Source organism: Andrena cerasifolii, chromosome 1, assembly GCF_050908995.1.
Source record: "Andrena cerasifolii isolate SP2316 chromosome 1, iyAndCera1_principal, whole genome shotgun sequence".
Lineage (NCBI taxonomy): Eukaryota > Metazoa > Arthropoda > Insecta > Hymenoptera > Andrenidae > Andrena > Andrena cerasifolii.
The window spans coordinates 1,701,399-1,727,156 of record NC_135118.1 but is presented as its reverse complement, the minus strand read 5'-3'; the positions used below and the strand labels follow the sequence as shown (position 1 = coordinate 1,727,156).

Here is a 25,758-nt window from a genome sequence, read left to right as displayed (position 1 = left end):
TCAATTTCATTCCGATTTTTAAAAAAAAATTGCGCCAAATAAGTGAATCTGTGCGGCGGAGCCGTGGTCTGGGTTAATTAATTATTATTAATTTCTTCGATTCGATTCGCTGAGCCGCGCTTCGCCAAAATGCGCGGCGACCTGTAAGACGACGCACAGTGGGGAAACTTTTCGATTTTATGGCCAAAGCCATAAAAATGAAATTTTTGAATTTGACAAAACTAATGCAAATGTCAATTGAAGAACTATATCCATTTTCGTGGTCAAAACCTGAAAACTTATTTTTGATATATAAAATTCAGCACTTTTACGTTCTGATATATGAGAAAATAAATTATCCGACTTACAAAAATTACGAACGATAAAGATTTTTTTATTTTACATTTATACACTTAAACCCACGAAATAATATGCCCTTAAAACTAGTACTCCCAGTTGGAATCGCTTTTTTCTTTGTCAGAGCATGCCTCTGCTACAGTGCAGCAGGGCATAGAAGGGTTATCGCTTCTGGTGACAAGCTTTTTAATTTCTTATCGGGAAGTTTTCTTAGATTACTAATTAGTGGATCTGGCGATAATAGAAGCCAATTGAAAACATCCTCCATAGTTTTTCCCCTTGAGCATTTTGGAGAAAAATTTTGACGGTACTTTTTAACATCCTTATTCCGTGCTTCTTGAGCTTCCTTCGAAAACTGTCCAGTTGGAAGGACAGCATTTTCGATTAAAGCGAGGACCATGAATTAAAATTTTGTGTACAGTAGTAGGCATCGTGTACCAAGGATATAATGCAACAAATAATTTTGCCGTTTTTACAGCATGCATTTGAAATTTTTTAACATCTACTTCGTAACCACTTGATATTACTTGTAAAAATAACACGAAATTTATTAATACAGACAATCAAACAGAGAATTGAAGCTGAATAAAATCGTTTAAAAAAAAAACAGATATGTCGTATGGTATACAAGACACACTGGATCGTGTTTAAAAAAAGTTCATATAATTACAAGATTAGCAACTATTAGTAATTAATAATTGCATTTATAGAATCCAAATAGTTCAACGTAAAATAGGAATGAAAATCATTGCAGGATATTATAGGATTTATAAGTATTTTATGTAATGAAAATTGATTCTTATATGAAAAGGTTATTTCTAAAACACTACTTTAAAAATTGTATAAATTGCGTGTTAAAATCCGAAACATAATTATTTTCAGGACAAAAAGATATCTTACGCACCATCAGGAATTGAATCCATGCTTTCAAATTATTTCCGGAACATTGGCTACTACAATATAAATGTTTGAAGTAACCCAAAAATCTATACTCCCTATCATTTAAGAAGGAACCTGCCGACCGACGAGTTTAGACCGGTTCTGCGCAGGTTGACGTTCATTGGTGCCGGGAGAAGCCACTATTGGCTGTACCCCCACCAACGCTTTTTCGGAGCCAATGAGCTCATTCTACATGCGCGAAACGGGTTCCTTCTTAAATGACTGGGAGTATAGAGTAATTCTTTGCGATCTTTCTAACCTCACACGAAGATAAATATTTGAGTGTCTACACGAGCTTTGTATTAAAACATTTAACAGTAAAATTGGAGGCATTTGATGCTCATATTAGTTGTTCAATTGACATTTGCATTTATTTTGTCAAATTCAAAAATTTATTTTTGTGGTATTGGTCATAAAATCGCAAAATCTCCCCACTGCGCGACGCAGCGTTGCGTCACGTGGGGTAGGTATATGATCGGCTTCATGCACATCATAGAATAAGGTTTATACTAATGTAGCTGACCTGTTACCCGGTTTCACCCGGGAATTATTTATGATGTTTCCCACGTTACTCCATATCCTATTCCTATATGAATATTATATGTATAACTCAGTATATTTAACGCTTATTATAGCCTATAGGTAATCTAATCTAGGACCTACATATGTAATGCATATTCAAAATTTCATTGAAATCCGTTCAGCCGTTAAGGCGTGAAAGAAGAACAAACAGACAACGTTTCACTTATATATATTAGTAGGGATTATTGTATAGGAATGCAAGGGGGACGCATCAAACACCAATTGCAAAAGTGAAAAGAAACTTTTACATTTTACGTAATCAAGTATCAATTTTCGGACCTATGACGATACGTCCGAAAATTGATACGAAGATATAAGTATTTTCTACTTGTTTTGATGAGTATCTACGAACCTAACCTACTATTCGCGCCTAAAGTTTCACACCTATTTCTGTAAACTCCCCCCAGACAACACACAGACATCTTAAAGACGTCTAAAGCCAGACGTTCAAGACATCTTTAAGACGTCTGCAAACGTCGTTTTCACGTCTTATACGGGTCTTTTGCGTCTTAAAGATGTTTGTAAGACGTCTGAAAGACATCTTTCAGATGTCTTCTCAGACGTCTTTATCAGGTCCAGGTTCCGAAAAAAAAAATTTGCCGGTGACGAAAGGAGAGAATCGAACCCAGGACTTTCTCTTTTACGAAGCAACCGTAATTCGCACCTACCTTATAAACAGTTTTAAATTCTAGGTTAGTGTGTGTGTGCGCGCGCGCGCGTGTATATGTGTGTGTGTGTGTGTGTGTGTGTGTGTGTGTGTGTGTGCGTGTTAATTACTTATAAAAAAATGCGCATTGCAGCGAAATATTCTACAGAATATTATTATTAAATGTCTTTATTGCACCATTACAATTACAATATAACAATAATGGGGAATCGACGAGGTTCAGTATAACTTATGCTGCATAAGTGCTGCTCTACAACCTGACCTAATACAGTGAATCCTCGTTACCAGCCCATTTCTACAATGCGTTAGGAGCCCGGCGACTATCCCCACCATTTCTTGGAATCCTTCGGACAGAGTGAGAATACCCAATGAGCGAGCGGGAAGAAACAACACGAAGTTGCCGTCGACTCTTTCGTTTCCTCTCACTCGCTTACTGGGTTTTCTCACTCGCGCCATTGGCCGCGCGGAATAGCGTCCACAACGCGTTAAGAGCCCGCCGCCTGCCCCATTCGTCGGGCTGGTAACCAGGATTTACTGTATATGTGTCATCATTCGACCTCTACTCATTCCACACATTGTCATATAATTGTATTAAAGAAAGTAAGACCGTGTAGTCTACACTACACACTACAGAAGTGAAATTTACTTGTGCAAAATCTACATATACACCGAGTAAGAAATATATTAGATTTCTGAGGTATTCTCAATGAGTATAAATAATTTATTGAACATTTTGCTTTATTATTCCAAAGATTCATATTCCAAAGCAGACACAATTTTCCTATGGTAACTAAAGCATGAAATGAATGTATTTGATTGTAATTTATCTAAATATCTAACAAATACAGCGTCACACAGTGGCGAGTTTGTTCGCAATCATGGCCAAACGTAAAATCTTCTTTTATTAAATGTCAGAGAATGTTTTTCCGTTAAAATCTATGTGAATGCATTTAATCCATTGCTAACATTGTCATAAACAGTTAATCAAAAATCTAAAAATTACATTTTCAAAAATATAAAATATAATGCAATTACCACGTGATAGACTTTAAAGCTCTACTTTACTGAATAATTTGTCTTTCTTTGCTTCACTACACCCAGCATTGTTCTTAATTTATACAGCCTGACTGTCTCACTGTTGTATTAAAAAATCACACGAGACTATTTTTAATGAATTCAGCTTGAAATGATATAAATCAATTTTTCACGAAATTTCCTTCATTATGGTCCGAATTACGTAGTTCTTGGTGTTAGTTTCATCGGCGAAACATGAGGAATCAATTGACGTCGTTTTCGCAAAGATCTGATGAGGAACTCTTGGACATTTCTGACTTTTTAATGTTACTCCAACCGTTTCGAGGGTCGAAACCCATAAAATTCGGTGAGGCACTGCGGGGGGTTGCCCTCGCCACGGGGCACCAGGCGGCACCTCTTTGACAGGCGTCGCTGGAGAATCACCCTGTATTGGTAAACAGGATGACTCGGAGGGTTGAGCTGAATGTTTATTTAGCTAATCACACCATCTTTACGACTGTGGAGCGGGCTAAGCCAAGCACAGAAGTTGGCGAAGAAAGACACAATGGCACTTTCGACCTCTCCGCATGCGTCATTCGTGCGCGCTCAGACCAGCGTATACGCATTCAAGTCTGGATTCGGCTTAAGGGGGTATACCCGTTTGAACCCTCGGAAAATGTATACATTTTGTGGATTTTTTTACAAGTCAACGGTTTGATGCAGATTTCCCGTTTTTTAACTATGTTTACATAGTATTATGAACTACTTATAAAAAAAGTTTCAGTTAAAAAACTATTGTTTTTCGGAAGTTACGGATACATGTCCGAAAGTCTCTCGATTTTAGACGGCTAAACGGTGGCCCTAAAAACTCGCGCTACGTTCAACCAATTTACTTCAAATTTTGCACGCAGAATCATAATAAGTTTCCACATCGTCCAACGATGGCGATTTTGAAAATTTTGAAAAATAAAGAAATGGTGAGAGATCAAAGGTAAAGTTAAATTTTTCTAAGAGAAAAATCCACCTTTTTCCTTTATAAATAATAAACGGGGAATCGAAATAAAAAAAGCCTTCGTTGGACGATGTGGAATCTTATTATGATTCTGCATGCAAAATTTGAAGTAAATTGGTTGAACGTAGCGCGAGTTTTTAGGGCCACCGTTTAGCCGTCTAAAATCGAGAGACTTTCGGACATGTATCCGTAACTTCCGAAAAACAATAGTTTTTTAACTGAAACTTTTTTTATAAGTAATTCATAATACTATGTAAACATAGTTAAAAAACGGGAAATCTGCATCAAACCGTTGACTTGTAAAAAAATCCACAAAATGTATACATTTTCCGAGGGTTCAAACGGGTATACCCCCTTAACGCGTACAGAGAGTCGACGAACGAAACATGTGTTAGTTTCTTTTTGGCTGAAGGTGCGCGTGTAACGCGTGTACGTATTATTTTGACGAAAATTTTGACTGGACAAGAAGAAGAAGAAGAAGAATCAGGAGAAAAATCTTACCGTTTCCGACTGATCCATGAGACGATATTACGATATCTCTGTTATGCGTGGACCGATTTTATTGAATCTTATTCGAAAACTTATATGCGGTTTGCATAAGAAAAATGCCTTTAAATTTAGAAAATATTACAGGCGTAATGAGATGGAGGAGGGAGGGGGGAGGAGGGAGGTTTAATGTAAGTTATTACGGGGGTGAATGGGACTAAGTGAAAGTGAATGAAAGTATGTAATTCAGCGTGTGACAACAACTTGAAATTGTAAACCAAGTCCATGTTATGACTGTGGAGCTGAAGTGAATAAATTATTGTTAAAACGTCAAATTTTAAAAATCCTATACTATGACACAAAAAATTCATATGTTCGTCTGTCATCTAAAATTTTTCGAACGGAAACTCCGGGGTCACGAAAACTACGTCAGCTTATTATGCCTGGCTAATTCCCATGAATGTGACTATTTTCACACTCAAAAAAAAAAAAAAATAAATTATAAAATCAGAATCTAAATTCCGGGCGAATCCGAGTAGTAAAGCTAGTAATGGTATAAAGAGAGCACGTAATCGTTACACCCTATTTTCTCGGCTTTTATAACTTATAGCAGCCAATAATCTGCATACAGGGTCATCCGTTATAACTGCAACCTACGCGCGCGTGAACAGGTAAAATTCCACTACAACCATGCACCGGCCCCACGCAGAGTTCGGTGGGAGTCGGCCCCAATGATGGAGGGGGAAACACCTACAGGAGCGGTGGTTACGTGTGCTTGAACTGCGCCTGCGTCAGTCACGCACACGTAACCACCACTTCTGTAGGTGTTTCCCCCTCCATCATTGGAGCCGACTCCCTCCGAACTCTGGGCCCACGTTCGGAGCACTGCCAGCGACCGCTGGACAGCGGTGATGCACTGATGCCCGAGCTTCGAGAATTTTTGGATGGTCTCTTTCAAATTAACGTCGCAAAGTCCTATTGAGAATTTCCTGACCCAGGTAATCGAGGCGCGCGCTCCGCTTTTATGATCGGTTTACTAACTCGCACCCCAGATTGCTGTAATAAGGTTTGAAAACATTGTCGACTGGTCTCGTACCCGTTTCAATTGAAAAAATTTTAGCTACGACAGGGTTGATCGCGGCCACCCCCACTTTAGAGAATAAACTAAATTTTAGAAAGTCTAGGAATCCATACCCTCCAGAAATCGGATTCCAGATTTTCAAATTTCAGTTAAACCAAAGCTTCAAGTACAAAAAACTAAACTAAATCAATTAAATTACTAAATTGGCCACCTCCACTTTAGAGAATAAACTAAATTTTAGAAAGTCTAGGAATCCAATACCCTCCAGAAATCGGATTCCAGATTTTCAAATTTTTTAATTTTATTATTAATTTTTAATGCATGCTTATAATTAGAGTACATTTTATATTGTATCAAAACACTAAGAAAACCTATTCATTTGTATTAAATCTATTTAACATTATTTTTATATATTAATGAAGGGGTTTTTTTTATTCTATATATATATATCCCTCTGCGGAGAAATTTTTCGCCACCTGCGAGTAAAAGCCACCGCACTATTCCAAAAAATGACATTAACGGAAGCCGGTATAGGCGTGGCGCTGAGTAGCTAAAACATTCAGACACAAATATTCTAGAAAAAAATTCAAACATCGCTACAATCGAAGACACGTCCTATTAGTTACCCGTTACGTCGGATCTATGCATGCACTGCATTAAGGATAAAATTATAAAAAAAGGAAACCAGAACAATAGATTCTGAGGTTTACAGAACTAACACCTAATTGAATAAAAATTTAATTTCTCAATTTATGAAAGTAATGATACAGAAACCACTAGCGGCTAGCCTATTGTTTATCAACACCATGAATTTTAAAAACAGCATTAAATACAGTATGAAATAAACAGTTTGCAAAAGCTTTTCGCAACAATTATGGTTAAAAACTTGATAAACGAAAATAGAAATAGAAAAATTAAATAAACGTATAATATTTTAAATTATCCATCATTAAGAGTGAATAATTTTTCCTCATTTTTCGGCGCAAATTGCATTCCGGTATCTTTTATACATCAAAAGTTATACGAAAAAGGCCCCAAATTCTTCAACTCGAGCCGAGAACCTAAAATTTTCGAAGCTTGGGCAATGGGCATCACTGCTGTCCAGCGGTCGCTGGCAACCCTCCGAACGCCGGGCCGGTGAATGTTTGTAGTGGAATGCGTCCGTGAGGCGGTGTTGCCATTTTCGTCTGTTCGCGCGCGCGTAGGTTGCAGTTTTAACGGATGACCCTGTATACATAATTTTGTGATTATCTAAGCTTGCGAACATATTTATTTAATATGCCTACCTCGTACTGGGAATGTTTTCTTGTCAGACAGACTTTCGACGTTCCTTAGACCAGATTCACGTGAAAACACATCGCAGAACGGCATGCACCGGACGGAAGTCCGTCTGCGTGAAAACACTTCGATGCCAGTCAGAGTATTAAAGATTCTTTAAGCCCGAAACATTATAATTTAGAACCACAATGAACTGAATTGATTTATTTCACTGTTGCAGAGTTAGCCCTGGCTTTCCCGATTGCGTGCGCACTTGTATACTGCATCAAAAGCTTCAGGTAAAAATCTAATCATGTATTCAGCAAAACACGTTTCGCGTGCTTCTCAAACATTTTAACCGTTAGATTCACTTCTTTCAGATGATGAACTGCTGTATCGAGAAGAAAAAGGCGAGAGAGGAGTCCGCTTACAAATTCCAAAGTGCAGACGCTGACGATTTCGAAACAGGTAGTTTCGTTGTTAAATTAAAGTCCTGGCGAAGCTTAATTAATGCTTAAAGTGCTGCGAGTGGAAGCAAGAAAATTGTTTAACATTGTTCGCTTCTAACATTGTCCTCCTCTCTATTGTTCTATCACGGAATGCTTGATGCCATCCGATCTTGCGTCTGGTGCGTTTTTAACGCTCCTTATCGTTTCAGCAGAATCAGAAGAAGAGGAGTTTTTCGAGTGCACCAGCGAGGAACCAACGAACGAGGTCGACACGACGACAAGGACGCAATTAAAAGCGAAATATCTGTTGTGGAATAAACCAGCAGGAAGATTGGCCAAACATCCTTGGCTCAAGTAAAATCCACAATGTCCAACTCTATTTTTCGGTGAAATCTGTGTATCGCGTTCTCATATCTGCACGCTGATACGTTAGATGGGCACGAATATCTGTAAACTGTATATTATTGGTTTATTCTGTTCAGATTAATCCAAACAGGGGATCCTCTTTATTTACCCGTCACGCAGGATCCTGTGCCAAAAACGGAGGATCAGCTTGAGGAAGATACACAGGTGATGATGCAGCTGGGAACTGATACACATGCTTCGGAAATGAGGGCCAGGTTGATGAGTGCTTCGTTGCTGTCTGATATGGAATCCTTCAAGGTAACAAAATAAGGTCATACATATAATTAACAATATTTGTTTTCAAAACTCTCTTACTTTTAATCTAGTTTTGCTTGTAAAAGTAGTACTTCCGATATTTACAAAATCGCCCTATAAAAAAACCTCTCTTTTTATGATCGACACGAGGTACACAGCTATTGAGTTGTATACTACTTTATTACGTCATTGTTGCGAATACTTGTTATTATACTTACTAAAGTAATAGTCTGATTACTACTTAAAAACATAGGCAGCAAATCCTGACGCAATCTTGGAGGACTTCATTCGATGGTATTCTCCAAGGGATTGGATCGAAGATGCTGGAACAAACGAAGAGGGTGAACCTACAGGTCTTTTTCTTTTTTTCCCAATCCTGTAATTTATGTAATTAAAAATGTTTCTGTGGCATCAGTATACAAGATATTAACGAAAGTAAATGATGCAGGGCATTTGTCAGATCGAATGTTAATTCCAAACAATCCTTGGACTACAACTTGGAGTTCAGCACAGCCTGTTCCAGCCCATCGACAAAAGAGATTGTTCGATGACACAAGGGAGGCGGAAAAGACCTTACATTTTTTAAACTCAAAAAACATAGGCGAAGTTGCTCAGCTTCTTCTACCAACTTTAACCCATGCTGCGCTTTATACCCTAAGACAACAGAAGCAGGATGCCCTGCCGCATCTGCCTGCCGTTACACTTAGCATACTCAATAAATTGCAGTATGCTACAAAGCCCATTCATCAAAAGCTACATATATACGAGGTATCCCTAAACCTTATTCCTATGAATCTATAATTTCACACTATTGCGCAACAAGAGAGGAAGATATTTTGTAGTTAAAAACATAATTCTCTTCACTAGGGAATCACCAGGGACATTGAAAGCGTGGAAGCTTTAGTCGCCCAAGTCAATTCTCTACAACATAAACTGGGAGACAACAATGACTCTAAAGAATTCACTTTGTTCCTCATTCAGCTGATGCGAGGGAAAGAAGTAGAGGTGCCAGGTGGCTTCAGAGGAAATATTGGCTCCCGAATCACAACAATGTTCAGAGATGCGCAAAAAGTGCCAGACTTTATTCGCTTCAACTAAGATAGAGTAAACGATACAGTTATTGACCAGGGTACAGTAGTACCCAGACCCTGAAATTTCTACCGCCATAGTCTAACGAACATGCGCGCTTCCGCATCAATGATGCACTTCGATCAGAAAAGACAGTTCTACCTTCCGTTTCAACCAAGAATCGACCATTTCAGTACAAGCATTCAGCCGCGAGTTCGTCGGAAAAGAAAACGTGTAATTTCAACTCTCAAAGAAGGTAAGGGCTTAGCGGGCATCTTTAGAGCGGCGACTTGTTTCAGGGGTTATGCCTAGTCAGCTTTCGAAAAAGAACGCGATTTTCAAGATTTTTTTGTCGAATATCTACAGTATATTTTATTACAACTATTCGCTTATTTTAGAAGTACATATATGCAGCACCTCTCAGTAAATTTGTTATTGGAAAACAATAGGTGACAAGGGCCCAATATTAACATTCGTCATACGTCCATTCGTGTCGGACGTGATTATGCTGTGTTTTGGGGAATGTTCAATAACTGGTTCGACGAATGCACGGTAATACTGTTATTGACCACTCGTAATTTTCGTGCTGAGAGACCGCGATGAAAATTGATTTAGATCTTTGGAAGCACGGGGTAATGTGCCCTGCTTTTATATGGTTTCGGGTATGCACCTCCGATGACTTTTGATTTTTCATTGGTCCGGGGGTCGGTACGGTAATTCGGAGGTCAAAGGCGTTTGAAGAAAAAGAAAGAGGGTAAGAGATGCAAAGAGAAGAAGAAAAAGAAAAGAAAGAGCAGGTGAGAGAGAAATCTAAATAAATAAAAAATAAAAAATAAAAAAAAAGCGAATGAGAAGCCAATGAGACCGCGGCAAAGTGCACGGCATACGTCGTGAAGGGTGCACATGAAACTCACCCTGCCCCAAGACAAAAAAGTATGCCATTTTCTTTTATATTCAGTAAGTGGTCAACAACTGTACCTAGACCGATCAACAACTTTGCCACGACCGGTCAATAACTATACTTTTGAGTTATGCTTTTTTATAATAGCATAACATCGAAACTACTGATTTCTTGAAAGTTTCTTTGGTGTTATAATCATCTTCGATACTTTTCTTTCTACCTGGTATAACAAAATTTCATTTATAAAATTCAAGTTATTCCATAGCGTTAACCGAAACTGAAGCTCTTAGGTGGTCAACTACTGTATCGTTTGCCCTGTTTGTATGTAAAATAAACATTTGATTAATACTTATCTGTATTCCAGGCTGCACTTCTAATGACATCAGTCAATAATAGTGCTGAAGTGGATGGTGCCGGAGATGATAAATTTAAAACATTTCCTGAACCTTCGTGCAAAGAGTTCATTTTGCGCATTGTGACACCACGACCTTCGCCAACTTCCATACCGCAGCCACAAAGATTGTACACCTGTCTCAAACGAGACCACATTCGCCTGGCTGGACTTTTCTCGGAGGATACGATATTTTTATAATCCGCATTTCAAATCTATCTAATTGAAGTGTGAATTGATTTTGTACCTCAGCTTCTGCTGCAGTATCCAGTATATTCTGTTTTTATTTTTTCAGTTATAGTGAGATTGATTATTCGTGCACAGTGGTAGGCGTAACTTTATTCGAATAAACTAGTAACAAATGAAAGTTACGTTTTTCGAAACTATTTGAACGATGCTCAACTCTGTCTATACATAGTCGAGACAGCTATGAATCTGCTAAATGTGTGTCTGTTTTAGAAATTTATGTTCCATAAAACTGGCTTCTCCCAGTATTTAATTAACACACAAACGAGACGAGTCTTTGTGTATATGTATAAATAAGAATTACTGATATGTAATATATATTCTTTATAGTAAAATAAATCATCGCAAATATTACAAAACAGTTTTTCTTCGGAGTAGTTATAACTCTCATCAAGACCCGCCTAACAGAAATATTCTTTTCTCAAGCGTAGGTGGCGAAAACAAAAAGTCGCGTACAATATGATCCAGCTCTTCCAAGGATAATTGGGCGTGCAAACGTAGCACAGGATCCTCATCGTTGTCCCGTAAATGCTTCAGCCCACGGTACAATTCGACCAAGTCTTTACCGAGGTTAGTCAACGTTTCTTTTCCAAGACCGCGAAGCAACAAGGTACTAACCATAACCGCAGCTCGTCGACATTCGGGAGCTTTATCCGTTTTTATTATGCAACTAATGCAATAGATCACCTGAAAGTATTTATTTGGGTTAAACTTAAAGTTTTAAGGCAATTCATAAAGAATTACATAACAAACAATAAGTAGCATATTGCAAGATTAAAAGGTCCTGTTATCTTCACTTTCTTTTCGCAGTGAATATGGTGGATCATTCCGCGCGAAGTCGGACACTTTTCGGAGTAACATTTCGGATGTGGGTGCAATTTGGATATGTTGTAGTCTTTAGGGATATATAAACATATCTCGAAGGATTTTTCAAAATGTCAAAAATTGTGGATGTTACAGGTCTTTGAAATATGGTGTTTACTTTTTTCCAAAAATTGTAACTGTTGAAGTAACAAACTGATAAAAATGAGCTTTTGGGTGCTTACAGTGGAGATATAAGAGTACCTAATAAAAATTATATCACTTAATAAAAACAAATATTTAACCATTTATTTAGCAATTATTCTTAACAAATGCAATTTTATAATTGAAGGCCCCTTTTTAAACATTTGGAAGAATAGGAGGATATAGCCCTGTTTGTCCTCTTTACGGACACGTTTTCAAAAACGTGGACACTTTAAAATTGGCCAAATGAAAATTGAGTGGTCGGGCCGTGCCGTACTTGCAGCGGCCAAGCGGCTTTACGTGATATTCTTATACAGGATTCTCGAAAATGGTAAGTATTTGAAAAAAAACTGAAGGAGGAAAACTCTTACTGTTTTTTTATCCAACAAAGTACTGTATCTCAATTTTTGGTGTTCGCAATATTTTCCTTGAAACGAGGGTGATTTTCAGTTATTTAAATGGAATGCTATATATTTGATTACCCAAAATGAAAGCGACTGTCAAGACAAATTCAACCATGTGGTACACTATGACCTTCAAGGCCACACAAGGTTAGGAATGAAAGAAAGAAACTCAATCTACTACAGGGCTGAGCAACTTGTTCGCCGTTTGTTAGTTCAGCAGTTACAATTTTTGGAAAAAAGTAAACACTATATTTCAAAGGCTTGTAACATCCACAATTTTTGATATTTTGAAAAATCCTTCGAGATATGTTTAAATATCTCTAAAGACTACAACGCATCCAAGTTGCACCAAAATCCGAAATGTTACCCCGAAAAGTGTCCGACTTCGTGTGGAATGACCCTGGTTGTATAATCTGTGGTAGAATATTTATATTTATATAAAATATTTTAGTGTACCTCAATGACAATGCCTCCTAAGCGGAAACCTAAAACTTTACACAGCTCCCCTAGGCAGGAGAGACTAGAAGCACGTACTAGGGAATCTGAATCCCTTGTGGCATATAAGAAAGCATTCACTAAAATATTCTTGTATGCTGATGCCATTTCACCTACGGAGTAACACGAATTATTTGTAATTATTATTTTAAAGTAGCAGAAAAGAATGTATAATTAGTATAATTACGTACCTAAAGCTCGCGTTACTTTTACAAGTATTTCACCCAATTTGGTTCTAGTTTCAATTGTTACTTCACCAGTCAAAACATGCTGCGGTATGTCAGTGTATTCCTGTACTAGTGTTTCTATAACCACCTCTGGAAATGAAGTGGCTAGAGCACATAACCCATTAATCGCTGCCAAATATATAAACGAATCCTCATGTTTCAAATTCTCCTGCAGTACAAAAACACACACATATATATATATATATATAAGCCTTATATATATATATATATATAAGGCTTCTATATGTTTGTGTGTTTATCTGTCGCCTAAAAACTTACGAACGATAAACTCAGAGATCACGAAATGTGTCTCATTATGCATGACTAATCCAGATAGATGTGACTATTTTCACAAAAAAAAACGAACGTAATTTTTTTTTATATAAAATCAGAATCTAAATTTCGGGCGAAGCCGAGTAGTAAAGCTAGTATACATATATATACAGCGTTTATAGCCTGTTATAAAAATTTGGAGTTGGAGAATAATTCCTTTTACTAACTTTAAACAATTGCAAAATAACTGCTTTCCTAGCAGTAGCATATGGATCTATGCTGTCGATCAATTTGGTCAGAGTGATGAGGCCATGTGCACGCACAGGAAGTAGCGGGTCTGCAAGGTCCTTAAGCGCTTCCTCAAACTTGTTTGACGTCTTGCGATTCACCGATAGATCTTGATAATATTTTCGTTCTGATCGACCTTGAGTTTCAATGAGTTGAATCAGTTCTTTCATTAATAATGACAACTGCATTGAAACATATGGAAGAGTGCAACACTCCTTCAAGAATTTTACAAAATCACTGAATGCAATCCAATTTAAAGGTTTTTTCCTTTCGCTCAGGATCATTTTTACCAACATTAAACTAACATACAAGATTTCACAGTCGTCCTCTCCGGGGGAACTCTCCCTTTTCTTTGTGTATTGATGAAATAATGATTTTACGAGAGATAATATTGACTTTGGATTTTCTATTTGTGCCTCTTGTACCGCAGATATATTAGCTAAATTAGACAATAGTTTCACAACAGCCATTTGCTTCTCAATATTTTCCATCGCATCATCTTCAGTCTCTAGTAAATTTTGCACTTCCACCTGATTGTCCAGTTCCATGGAACTCGACAAGAATTTCAACAAATAAGAAAATAGCTCAGTTGATAGTTCAGTGGTGGTAGATGTTAAATCAAATAGGCTGTCTGCACATTCTTCGTGTTTAATAATATCATTTGTCCCTATGATTTCAATTCCACCATTTGGTGCGAACCTTGATACCAACCGATATCCAAAATCGTTGGTTGAATTATGTCCAAGGAATGCAGCAAAAAGATTATTCCTCGACGATTCCTCATGTAAAACTCTTAGTACGAGTTGCTTGATTTTGAGTTTCAATGAACAAGCGCTTCGCCTGACATCGTTATATAAGCAGAATAATGGAACAGCTGTGTTCATTAAGAGTTCGCAAGGCAAGCATTTAAAGTTGGTTTGCCCAGATATGAAGCACTTTACCAAACATTCTATGCATTTCTCCACATCATGTTCACTCCTTTTTACATCTTGCTCAATCTTGGAATTTACAAGTAACGGGTCGCATATTACTTCCATAATATTCTTGAGGCAAACATCATGATTGTACTCGGAAAGTGCAGTAATACAGCAAGTTGCTATTACCGATGAGTGTGGGATCTGTTTTTTTATTAAAAGCTCCAGTATCTGAAACCAATGCAGAATTCATTACAGCGTGCTTAAAAAGTTATTGCGAATCACTAATAACAAAGAGTTTTTGGAAGAAAATACTTGTGGACATATAGCTTTATAATATTTGTCAGGATTACTTCCATGCGACGTAGCTATTAATCTAGAAACAGTGTCCAATTTATTCCAATGTACTCCGAGATCCAAGACATCGCCGCAAATAGCAGCTATGATTGAAACAACTCCATTAGGTCGCATTACTTGCTGAACCAAATATTTACGAGTCTCTCTTCGAAGCCATTTTGGTGCTCCTTTAATACCCAGAATTACGATCAATTCTTTCATACTCGTGGACATTGGACAGTTAATTAACAAATTGCGCAGCAAACAAGTGAATTGTTCTTGATCTCTTTTCAACGCGTCGTGCAAATCTGTTGTCATCTTGAATTTCTTTTCGCTTGTAGTTTCTTGTTCCACGGACGTAACCGGTTCAGATGGTTTCATCAATGGAGCATGAGATAATTGTAAAAGAGCAGCCAGTAACGGGCCAATTTGAGTAAGTATCGCCGGACGAAATGGAATGTCGTCGTACAACTCCACGAGAGCGTGAACTAGAAACTTCAGCCTTTTGTATTTCTGAAACAAAAAATGGGCAAATGCGGTAATAGCCGTAAATTTAATGAAACTTTGTTTTGAATCGTGCTTCATAAATGGTTACATCAAACACAAAACCATACGTGTAAATCTGTTACTTCTTCTTCGCATATCTGCAGAGCTCTAGGACATAATTTAGCCATATCGAATCCGACACCAGGTAAAAGAGCAGGTATAATTCCTATTGCAGTTATCAATTCAATGGCAACTTTTAAAGTACGAAATTGCGTAACACTGAACAGGGATTCATTACTCGTGGTTTGAGATTCCTTTATATTTTTCAATACACATACAATTGTGCGCAAATATTGATATCTAAAAAACGAAACTGGAAATTCGATACATATTTTTATTTATACATTATGCATAGTGGAGCACAATTTGTGGTACAACTGCAAAGGTGATTTGTTAAAAGAAATGTTAAAATTCAATTTCTTCAAGGATGAGCTTAAAGAGACCTTGTTTTGTATTTTTCATTTATATTTTAGCAAGATTGTGTTCCCCTTTCAGTCGTACTAGAAATTACATTCCACTCTATTTGTAGCTTTTGCACAACCTAACGTCAAAGGATTCATTCTCATCTTCGTTATCATCTCTCAGAAACTTATCACATTCTGCTAAAGCAGGCAGCGCACTCCTCAAAATTTCTTGCAATCTGTCATGGAAGTTTTTAATCTCCTCTGCAAAAGATTCAATGCAGTAAAACTCTTCACAAATATATTCATTTCAGGTGTATAAAAATATTAATACCATTGTCAGGCTCACTGACTGTTGTCAAACAATGTAGTATTTCGTGGTAGTCCATTTTTTAAAATTAAGTTCTTGAATGTAAACACCTTAAATTATAACAAACCGCAATGTGGTTGTACAGTATTTCCTCGTTACGGGCTCGGTGCGGTGTACCAGACCAGTGATGCCAGAACCGTGGGTTTTCGCCTACGGGCGCTACCCCCATTCTACGACCAAGCGTACCCCCTCCTAGCGCCTGTACCACACACACAAGCATACCCGTCCCTCTATCCGTGTGCCGTACGCGCTGTCTGTTTTACCGACATCGAAGCGCTTGGGTCACAAGCAAAAAGTCCCGAGTTTAAATCCTGGTGCGGATATACTACTTTTTTTCTTCAATTATTCTCTAATTTATTTTTCTATATTCTCAGGAGACTAAAGACTTGAAAACTGTTAATTTACAAAGCATTTTCGAAGCTTGATTTGCTGCTAAAAATGCGATTCCCTTCTGGCTTGTACCGCACCACTACAAGCGTACCTTTACTTTCTGTCCGTGTGCCGTACACGCTGCCTGGCTGGCGCTCGCCATCGTGAATTCATTTCACCGAGGTTCAAATCCCGATGCGAAGATTCTACTTTTTTCATTAATTATTCTCTAATTTCTCTTTCTATATTCTCAGTAGAAGAAAAACTTGAAAACTATTAATTTACAAAGCATTTTCGCAGCTGGCTAATGACGATTTTGGTCTCCTGCCTTCTTTATACATAAACAGAGATTTAATATTATACATAAATAAGATTTATTTCTGTTTATGTATAAAAAAAAAGCAGAAGAGCAACATCGTACATTAGCCATTTGCGAAAATGCTTTGTAAATTAACAGTTTTCAAGTTTTTGTTCTACTGAGAATATAGAAAGAGAAGTTAGAGAATAATTAAAGAAAAAAAAGTAGAATATCCGCGCCGAGATTAAAACTCGGGACACTTTTCTTGTGACCCAAGCGCTTCGATGTCGGTAAAACGAATTCTCGCCGGAGGAACCCTCGGTTCTGGCGTCACTGTACTACACGATACGGACTTTTCGCTATCCCCACCACTTCTGTCTCAATCTTGTCAGCTTGTCTGGCGGAGGCAAGAGCGAGATGGAACGAGAGCGAGCGAGGATGGTACGAGCATAGACATACAGTTCTGTCTCTCTATATACGCGAGCGTCGGGGCCGGCCGCACGCAATTTGAGAGACGAGTAGCCTATTCGGCTTGCTTTGATTCCTCCTCAAGCGCTCGAGTGGTATGGGGCGACGCGCAGTTGTTTTTTCGTTCGGCGTTCGGCTTCTTCGGGTTTTTCTTTGATATGTGATACCCAAATTCTGTCGCTCAGTCGAAGAAAATTAATTGATTTTCGGTATTTCGGCTGTGCGGCGACTACAGAAGAAGTAGCGGGGATAGCTTCACGCGTATAGAGAATCTGAAAACGCGTGCAATTTGAGAGACAACACTGTATATAGACAAAGCGTAAGCTGAGGGGGGTGTAAGATTCGCGGTAAGGGGAGCGATGCAGGCAAATCGGGTAACGCAGTGGATATGCATGCCGAATGCTTCCGAAGCTAACCCGACGTGCCTGTATCTGACCTCTGCCATTCCCCCTCCAAGCCTACCGTTCCCCTCGCCGAAAGTCCCAGCTTCTGCTCCGTCTATATATTTCTATGGTGCAGAGTTCGGAGGGAACTGGCTCTAACGATGGAGGGGGAAACACCTACAAGAGTGGTGGTATGGTGCATGACTGACGCAAGCGCAGGCGCAGTTCATGCGCTATCCACCGTTCCTGTAGGTGTTTCCCCCTCCATCATTGGAGCCGATTCCCTCCGAACTCTGGCCGTGTGTGTCTGCCGAATTCGTGAATGAAGTTTCTCGATATCGTAAATATAACCTAACAAAATAAAAGAACACACTTGCACATTTAATTTTGCGAATAATTATAGAAAATGTCAAGTTATGATTTTATCATATATATATAATATTTTGAAATTTAAAAAATGGGAGGTATTTTTCTTTGTGACAGTTTTTATCGGTCTAAAATGGTCCAAGATTATAACCTTCAAAGCAGACGTAAACCATTTAACAGAATTAGAAAAGTGTCCAGCATGCTTCGGTATTTCAGCGTGTAGTTACATTCACAATGTGGATATTACGCCACACGATTTCTATTCCGCATTTTCTTACATCTTCGGGGCTAAAAATGTGTTTCTCGGGACTCTTAACGGAAGTAAGGTTATATTGAAAAAATTGGCACATACTTCAGAACTGAATGAATTTGATCGAGTTGTTTGCGAGAACAAAAACTTATCTCGTATTTGTACGAGGAATTCAGAAAAAATAGATCACAGCAATGACATAAATTTCTATGAACTTATTGAGCAACAAGTAACTTTACACTTTACAAAGGACAACTTAAATCGTTTAAGAGTTTGTCCTAGTGTAAAACACTTAAGCAATCTTTTACATCAAATATATCTTAGTAATGAAAATTATGATTCAGATGCACTTGATATCAGCATTTGGATGTTAACGGTACTTAATCCTGAGCCTCTTCTTCTCCAGGTACAAACATTAAATTAACACACTGCAGACAAATTTCAATGTATAGTAGATATCTCCTGTGGGAAATAGTTGCAGGAATAAGATTTATAAAAAAATGTATGATCAGTTATTTAACATTCTTGAGTCGTGAATATCTTTAGCTTTTATGTTTCTGTATAGATATTACCTTCGCATAATAACTGGCCTGTACCAAAATATTATGGTGCATGTGGTCGCATTATAATTGAAGAATATGTGGGATTACCATTGACATCTTACTACAACGAACCATGGTTACTCCGGGCAAAAATAGCCTCAGGTCTCTTAAATTCTGCTTATATGTTCACTTATGGGAGTGACGAATTTGGTTTTTATTTGACTGATATATCAGCTGATAATATAGCTGTTGATTCAAATTATAACGCAAAGTTTGTGGATTTAGAAAATGTAATTGTTGTTGATAAAAATATTGTGCTTGAAGGTAATAGTGCTGTTAAATTAGCAATTGTTTTTTAAAAATCAAGTGTGTATGAAGTAACATACAGAATGAAATTTAAAGAATTTATAAATGTACCGTTTAGAGAGATCAACAACGTGGAATGAATTACAAGAGAATACTGAAAGTTTGAATTGCTCAGAATGTATAGTATTCTCTCCCATTGATATATGTAGTCACAAAGTCAGTGATCACAATTATTACGCGATATGTAAGGTCAGTCAATGTCAGAAAGTATGTTTAATCCCTTGGCCTACAACATCGAGTGAGACTCGTGGCACGTCAATTGGGCCAAAGATGGAAAGCACGAGCGAGACTCGTGGTACGTCGATCGGGCGAAATGTAAACAACAAAGGTCAAAGGCACGCCTCGCGAGTAATCCTCGACGTCGACTGAACGTTTCGCCGATGTCTTTTTATCTCAGTTATTCCTGGCCGCATACACATGTATTTACTTTGTTGCAACTACGTAACGGGGCTAATAGCGAATTCGGTATCTCGCACTGACTCTGTGCTGATGCCAGAAAATGATAGCGAATTCGGTACCTCGCACTGACTCTGCGCTGGTTCCAGAAAATGACTTGGATTGGTTGTTTCTGGTAGAAAGGAAGATAACTCTATAAGAATCAACCAATCCAAATCATTTTTTGGCACGAGTGCAGAGTCAGTGCAAGGTACCGAATTCGCTATGAGTTGGATTAGTTGTTTCTGATAGAGACGAACATAGCTCTATAAGAATCAACCAATCCAAGTCATTTTGTGGTACTAGCACAGAGTCAGTGCGAGATACCGAATTCGCTATAAAACAACTTCGGACGCTGAGCCAGTCGACCCGTGAAATGGCTCGACGCGTGGCTCACCACTGGTGCTGATTTGGGTGCCGGCGATCGGAATTTAAACGGTAGGCCAAGGGGTTAATGGGAAAAAAAGCATTTTACCTTAACATCATTTTTGATAAAATGTTATATTTTTAGACATTATTAGCATTGAATATAGATGACAATGTGCTACCTGGTGGTCTTCTGCACGATGTACCTGCAGATATATTAAAGACGTATCCAAATATGCAATATTTAATACAACAATGTGTTACACCACAGAAACCATTTACCAGAATAACTGCTGGAATGCAGCTTAAACAGTTGTTAAACGTCATAGTCCAAGGACAAGATTAAAAGTGCATATATATTGAATAAAAACCATTTAATTAACAAGTTAAAAGATTATTTACAAAATAGTTGTATCATAGAAAAGCTTTACATGACGTAGAAAAGTAATTCTCCCTCTCTTTCTCCCTCTCCCCTTCTGTGTGTTGTACCGTACAAATTTCCTATCACCTTAATATATTTCCTATATATTCCTATATATTATAATTTATGCAATATTTAAAAAAATGGACTATAAACTTTCGTAGTTTTGTATTTATTTTCTTTTAATCAGTACCGTATTACAAAAGTTTAAAATCTTTCCTTTGAAATGGCATATATATTCATAAAACAAACATCTAAAAAAATACTTCCCTAAAAATTATAATACTGTCTGTAAAAATTGAGTTAAGGACTCAATGATAAAAGAATGTACAAACATCTTATTTAAATATAAAAACTGCACCAATATGTATGTGATTTCGTATTTAACACATGCATGATTCAATCGTCTAATAAAGAAGTGAATGTACAATTTATCCATACTATTTTTATTTTTTGGCAAATTCGCAAAATGTGAATGCTTTTTATAAAATTAGTTTCTGAAAAAGTGATACAATGCACACTAGGCGCCAGAATCGGCTTCCCTTCGGAAATTTGGCAACGTTGCATGTCACTAGAACCGCTGAGTTATGCCTAGTGACATGCAACGTTGCCAAATTTCCGAAGGGAAGCCGTTTTGACGCCTAATGTACACCGAGTGCAACCAAATCTCGGACATCAGCCTCACTCGCATAGTGAAAGAGCCAGCGACGTGACCGTGTAAATTCGGCTGTAGGGGCTCCCCTAACTTGATCGAGTTGATTGGCTCCTTCACTGTGCGAGTGCGGCTGGTGTCCGAGATTCACTAGCACTCGGTGTACACCTTTTCTAGAAGTTCGTTTTTTCTCGATCCAACTAACATATAAGCTTACGTATTTTCTAATGGCATATTGTATTTGGTAATCTGTGCTTCTAATATTGATATCCTCTCTTGTAACTCTAGTATCGTATCGTCTTTCTCTGCAATTGAATTTCTCAATTGAGCTATCGTCACATCTTTGTCTTCATTTAAGTTTTGTAACAGTTGACTCGTTGACGGTCGCGTCTTAGGATCTACTTGCACTAATTGACTCACTATATGTGCCTGTAGGAGTATGGATTACTTTTATCTTCAAATATACTTCGAATTGGAACTATTAGCTTTTGTTTTAAGAACATACCCAGTTGGGATAGGTGGCAGTTAATGTCGTTGGTATTTGGCCTTTTCTCAAATTGCTAATTATTTTAGTCCGCTCCATGTGAGTTTTAGTATGTACTAACAATTGTAAAAGGACTATTCCTAGACTATATATATCGCTCTGAAACAGCAGAAATTAACTTAAAACAGCCATTGATATTGATGCAGGATTCGGGTAATGAAACAGTACTTTAGGATCACACTTTCCCTGGAGTTGTTCTGGCGCAGCGTACATGTGTGTACCAAGTACGGAGGGATGATTTTCCCTTTGCAATGGACAAGCCAGTCCAAAATCTCCTAGTTGTATTTGTAGATCACCCGACGTTGAAATGAATATGTTGCTCGGCTGAAATGAAATAGAAAATCTGCGTAGTGAGGCAAGCACTAGAGCAGATGGTTTGCAAGTATGATGTTTCGCTTTAAGCACAGATCCGTTGTTTTTTTCTTCTACCTTTATATCATGATGCACAATTCCGCGAGAGTGTATGTAGTCCAAGCCACAAAGAATTTGCGTGAATATTCCAATGATTAGTGTCTGTGAAGACAGCTCAATCCTTTCTTCGAGCCATTGTTGAAGTGTCTTCTCGCAAAGTGCCATTTGGATGTACAACGTTGCATACTTTTCATTCTGCGAAAAAAGATTATGCTTAGTTTTACTTAAATTTTACATAGCTGGAGCGCTTAGATGAAAAATTCGTACGAACCACTTGGGGTACGTATGGACAAAGTCTCTTGTTAGATTCATCATACGAATCGGTACCATCGGTATAATTTGTATTACTTTCCGTTCTGTGATCCTGATGCTTGCTATGGCTTCTGAAAGATATACTATTCGAATTGGTTTCCTCTGTATTTTTACTGGCAATATTCTCTTCTACTATTCGCTGTCCTATAACGTTAGTCGAAGTATTAAGTTCGTCAAATCTTTCGTTAATAATATCATTAGTTACAGAATTTGTCAACCTTGCATAGAATGGTTTTTGTTCTGTAATTTCGGTATGAATATACATACCAGACCTAGAATTTATCTTTTTACTACTTTCTGCATTTTCTTTTCGACTTTGACTGCTCCAAGTACTACTAGAACTTGACTGACTCTGTATGTTAAAGTTTTCACTCGTGTACGATCTGTATCTATCTATTCTTTTCTGGTCTATGGAACTTGGTTTGCCCTGAGCAAGACTCGGAAATGGTAGGCTCGGTATAAAATTTGATGGTAATGTCGGTTCGATCCATGCCCCTTTATATGAAATTATGTTGGTATGATTTAATTTGGCCAGGGTTTTGACTTCTTCGAGATGTTGCATAATACTTGTAACTCTGCCGGAACGTACTACTATTTTCTTCACTGCATATTCAATACCATCGAGACGGTGCAAAGCTTTAAAGACATTACCAAATCCTCCAGCAGCAATGAAACTTATTTCCTGAAACTCTCTGTGATACCGGGACCATTCTGTCATTAATAAGCTATGCAAAATAAATAGGCAAGGATTATATCATTGTTTAGATGTGCGCAATATTTGTTCTTAAAATTTACTTAAAATATTATATACTTAGGAACTTGTAGTGCACTCTCACACCCAGTCGATGCACGTGCAACTGTAACTAAATGATAGAGTGCACGCTGATATTGACCCCTTAATTGTTCGAATTCCATCAGATTGTAGGAACTGTCAATTAAGTTCAGTTCGTGAAGTTTATCGCAGATTGCTAGAAATGGATGTTATAAAAGTTCATGAATGAACTTTGAACAAGTTACATAATTTGGAATGGAAATGAAAAGTAATTTAACCCTTCGTGGTCACACCTTATAATCACAAGTTGGTCACACGGGGTTCACTGTACCCCAGCGTCATTTTCTCAGTTACCATTTTCGTATTTTTCAATCTTTTAACTTTTTAGTGATAATTGTATGTTTGTAATACTTATACCATCGTGGCCTAATAGTCTTTTTCTAGAAATGTAAATTTTGATATGATAAAATTAATAATTGAAAATGAGCGATTTTCCACGGTTATGGGAAAAGCGATTTTTTAATTTTTTTTTTTTTTTTCTTGTAATAAATCCTCTTTGGAAGTCGTAAAGACACAACATTTTAACTCGAAAATTATTCTTGGCGTACAATACACCCCGTGTGACGACCAAGGGTTAATTTCCAATACCCAAAATTTAAAGGAAAGGGAACTAACATTATTCAGTATTAGGAAAGTAATCAATTTTAAAATAATTCTTTAGGTTGGAAGACATTGAAGTCTTAATTGTATTTTACTGAACGTAAAATGTGATTACATGAAATAAGAAAATCAATGTATTTCCATGCCAAAATTGATGCACTTTATTTCACCACTTTACAAAGAAAACAGAATGTAATATTAGAGGCAACATGTGAAACTTAATATTTTTCAGAAATGTGGATAAATTACCAAAATATAATCTGTTCCTACGAACTGTATCACTTTCGAACATGGTACAAAGTTGTTCTATGAGTGACTCGATTAGAAGACTAGTGGAGGATGCAGCAATGCTCACAACTTGTCCATTGGTTTGAGAGCTATCACTGTCCATGCAAATTGTGGATCTTGTATTATTACCTAACAATAAATATGATACACATATTAAAGGTTCAATTGTCTTTAGAAAATAATACATATATCCGTTTAAAACATCTTGATTACAAAATCTTATACTTGACAGTTCTTTATTAATCAATTGATATCTGGTTGTATGTTGAAATCAACAACCGCACAATTATTATTTTCAATTAAAACAATACATTTAAGAAATAGCCATTTTAAGTGAATAGACAGACGGTTTAATTTTTCATACACAAACTATGGATTCAGATGTATTTTAAAAATAAGCGGAGATTTTCAGGTTATGTGACATACCTCTATCGAACGTACTTATCGTGGGCAAGGTGTCCCAAGGATTGGACAACGGTGTAGAGTTTTCTTCCATTATCAAATTTATTTAATTTCCATATCAATATATTTACATTATATAAAGTTTAAGCGCATTTTTACTGATTCTTACTCTCGCTATCTCCGTGCGAGATGAGTGCTGTGGAGTGTTGTCTGGCAGTCATGTCATGGCACTTTTTTCTTTTTTTTCCTTGTGGAGTGAGTGGAGGGGAGGTTGACCGTAACGCCCTCTCTGTAACCGTTCCTGTAAGCGTCAGCCCATTTGCCGGTTAAGTAGTCGAGTAGTATTACCGACAGGAAATAATTGAAATTTTGGCACAGACCAGGTATAGAATAGATCTTTCACTCTTTTGTTTTCAGTGTCACCACAGACGAGGTATAGAATAGACCTATCAAGCAATGTATTTTTGTGTCGCCGGTTTGGGGGGTCCTAGGACCCCCTTACCATTTTAGTGTCGCATGCAACGTTACCGGTGAAGTCTTAAAACAGATTGTAACGCTACGCGTGGTAGGAACTAGAATTAAGCACGAGTAAAACTAGGTTATGTTTTCAGAGTCAAAGCCCGCGATTTACAAATGTTTCTGTTAGAGTAACAATTTAAAAATCGTCTTACGAGCATATTCCGTTCAACGGAAGAGAACGGAGGAAGAAAATAAAACGATATCACATTCGTCTTTTAACCTTGCTGTCCTATTCCGGTTTATTTAACGCAAAACAAATTTCATTTCCTTGCAATAACGTAATTTGTAAAAACAGGACTTTAATGTTTTTTAAGAGCACCTGTTGCTGAACCTCACCCATGTATCATGTGTTTCCGCATACATTAATGATGGTCTATACGATATAATACAGACATATAATAATAAAAATAATAATAATAATAATATCCTTCTACTGTACTATATTATTTAAAAGGAACATATCCAACCCGTACACACCGATTTTTTTCACCGTTCGCCGTTAAAAAGTATCGAGGAAATTTTGAGGTACATATAACTTGCAGCGACAAAGTTTTTCCTTAATATACAAGCAATATTTTCACCAATT

At 37.4% G+C, this 25,758-nt stretch overlaps 4 protein-coding genes across 7 annotated transcripts in view; 2 read left to right on the top strand and 2 right to left on the bottom strand.

Moving 5' to 3' along the window:
• Positions 1-11,448, top strand: part of Rab3gap1 (RAB3 GTPase activating protein subunit 1) — a 75,408-nt gene extending 63,960 nt beyond the window's left edge. The window contains exons 7-14 of one of the 2 annotated variants that reach the window (XM_076811129.1): positions 7,616-7,673; positions 7,755-7,842; positions 8,033-8,177; positions 8,306-8,486; positions 8,737-8,836; positions 8,932-9,251; positions 9,351-9,554; positions 10,817-11,448. In XM_076811129.1, coding sequence (XP_076667244.1) covers positions 7,616-7,673; positions 7,755-7,842; positions 8,033-8,177; positions 8,306-8,486; positions 8,737-8,836; positions 8,932-9,251; positions 9,351-9,554; positions 10,817-11,044 — 1,324 coding nt within the window. In that variant the 3' untranslated portion in view covers positions 11,045-11,448. The remainder of the gene's footprint in view (positions 1-7,615; positions 7,674-7,754; positions 7,843-8,032; positions 8,178-8,305; positions 8,487-8,736; positions 8,837-8,931; positions 9,252-9,350; positions 9,555-10,816) is intronic. The other variant, XM_076811217.1, reaches the window with a different exon arrangement.
• Positions 11,397-16,473, bottom strand: Tango6 (transport and golgi organization 6). Its single transcript, XM_076811002.1, has 8 exons — positions 16,313-16,473; positions 16,119-16,242; positions 15,646-15,877; positions 15,011-15,544; positions 13,721-14,926; positions 13,185-13,389; positions 12,955-13,106; positions 11,397-11,776 (listed from the first exon to the last, which is right to left on the bottom strand). Exons 1-8 carry the CDS (start codon positions 16,365-16,367, stop codon positions 11,480-11,482), a joined length of 2,805 nt encoding a protein of 934 aa, XP_076667117.1. The 5' UTR covers positions 16,368-16,473; the 3' UTR covers positions 11,397-11,479.
• Positions 16,474-18,171: 1,698 nt separating this feature from the next.
• Positions 18,172-20,597, top strand: LOC143371454 (divergent protein kinase domain 2A). Of its 2 annotated transcripts, none has more exons than XM_076816684.1 (4): positions 18,172-18,888; positions 19,048-19,348; positions 19,449-19,579; positions 20,337-20,597. In XM_076816684.1, the coding sequence occupies exons 1-4, from the start codon at positions 18,283-18,285 to the stop codon at positions 20,535-20,537; spliced, it is 1,239 nt and encodes a 412-aa protein (XP_076672799.1). In that variant the 5' UTR covers positions 18,172-18,282; the 3' UTR covers positions 20,538-20,597. The 2 variants fall into 2 exon arrangements, with proteins under 2 accessions (XP_076672799.1, XP_076672883.1); XM_076816768.1 differs by lacking the exon at positions 20,337-20,597 and adding an exon at positions 20,274-20,320 and having other exon boundaries at positions 19,449-19,601.
• Positions 20,598-21,388: 791 nt separating this feature from the next.
• LOC143369656 (eukaryotic translation initiation factor 2-alpha kinase 1) lies at positions 21,389-24,858 on the bottom strand. Of its 2 annotated transcripts, XM_076814001.1 has the most exons (9): positions 24,678-24,856; positions 24,213-24,380; positions 23,343-23,499; positions 22,799-23,256; positions 22,491-22,675; positions 22,238-22,414; positions 21,977-22,132; positions 21,770-21,907; positions 21,389-21,693 (listed from the first exon to the last, which is right to left on the bottom strand). In XM_076814001.1, exons 1-9 carry the CDS (start codon positions 24,745-24,747, stop codon positions 21,478-21,480), a joined length of 1,725 nt encoding a protein of 574 aa, XP_076670116.1. In that variant the 5' UTR covers positions 24,748-24,856; the 3' UTR covers positions 21,389-21,477. The 2 variants fall into 2 exon arrangements, with proteins under 2 accessions (XP_076670116.1, XP_076670027.1); XM_076813912.1 differs by having other exon boundaries at positions 22,491-23,256; positions 24,678-24,858.
• Between the last annotated feature and the right edge of the window lie 900 nt (positions 24,859-25,758).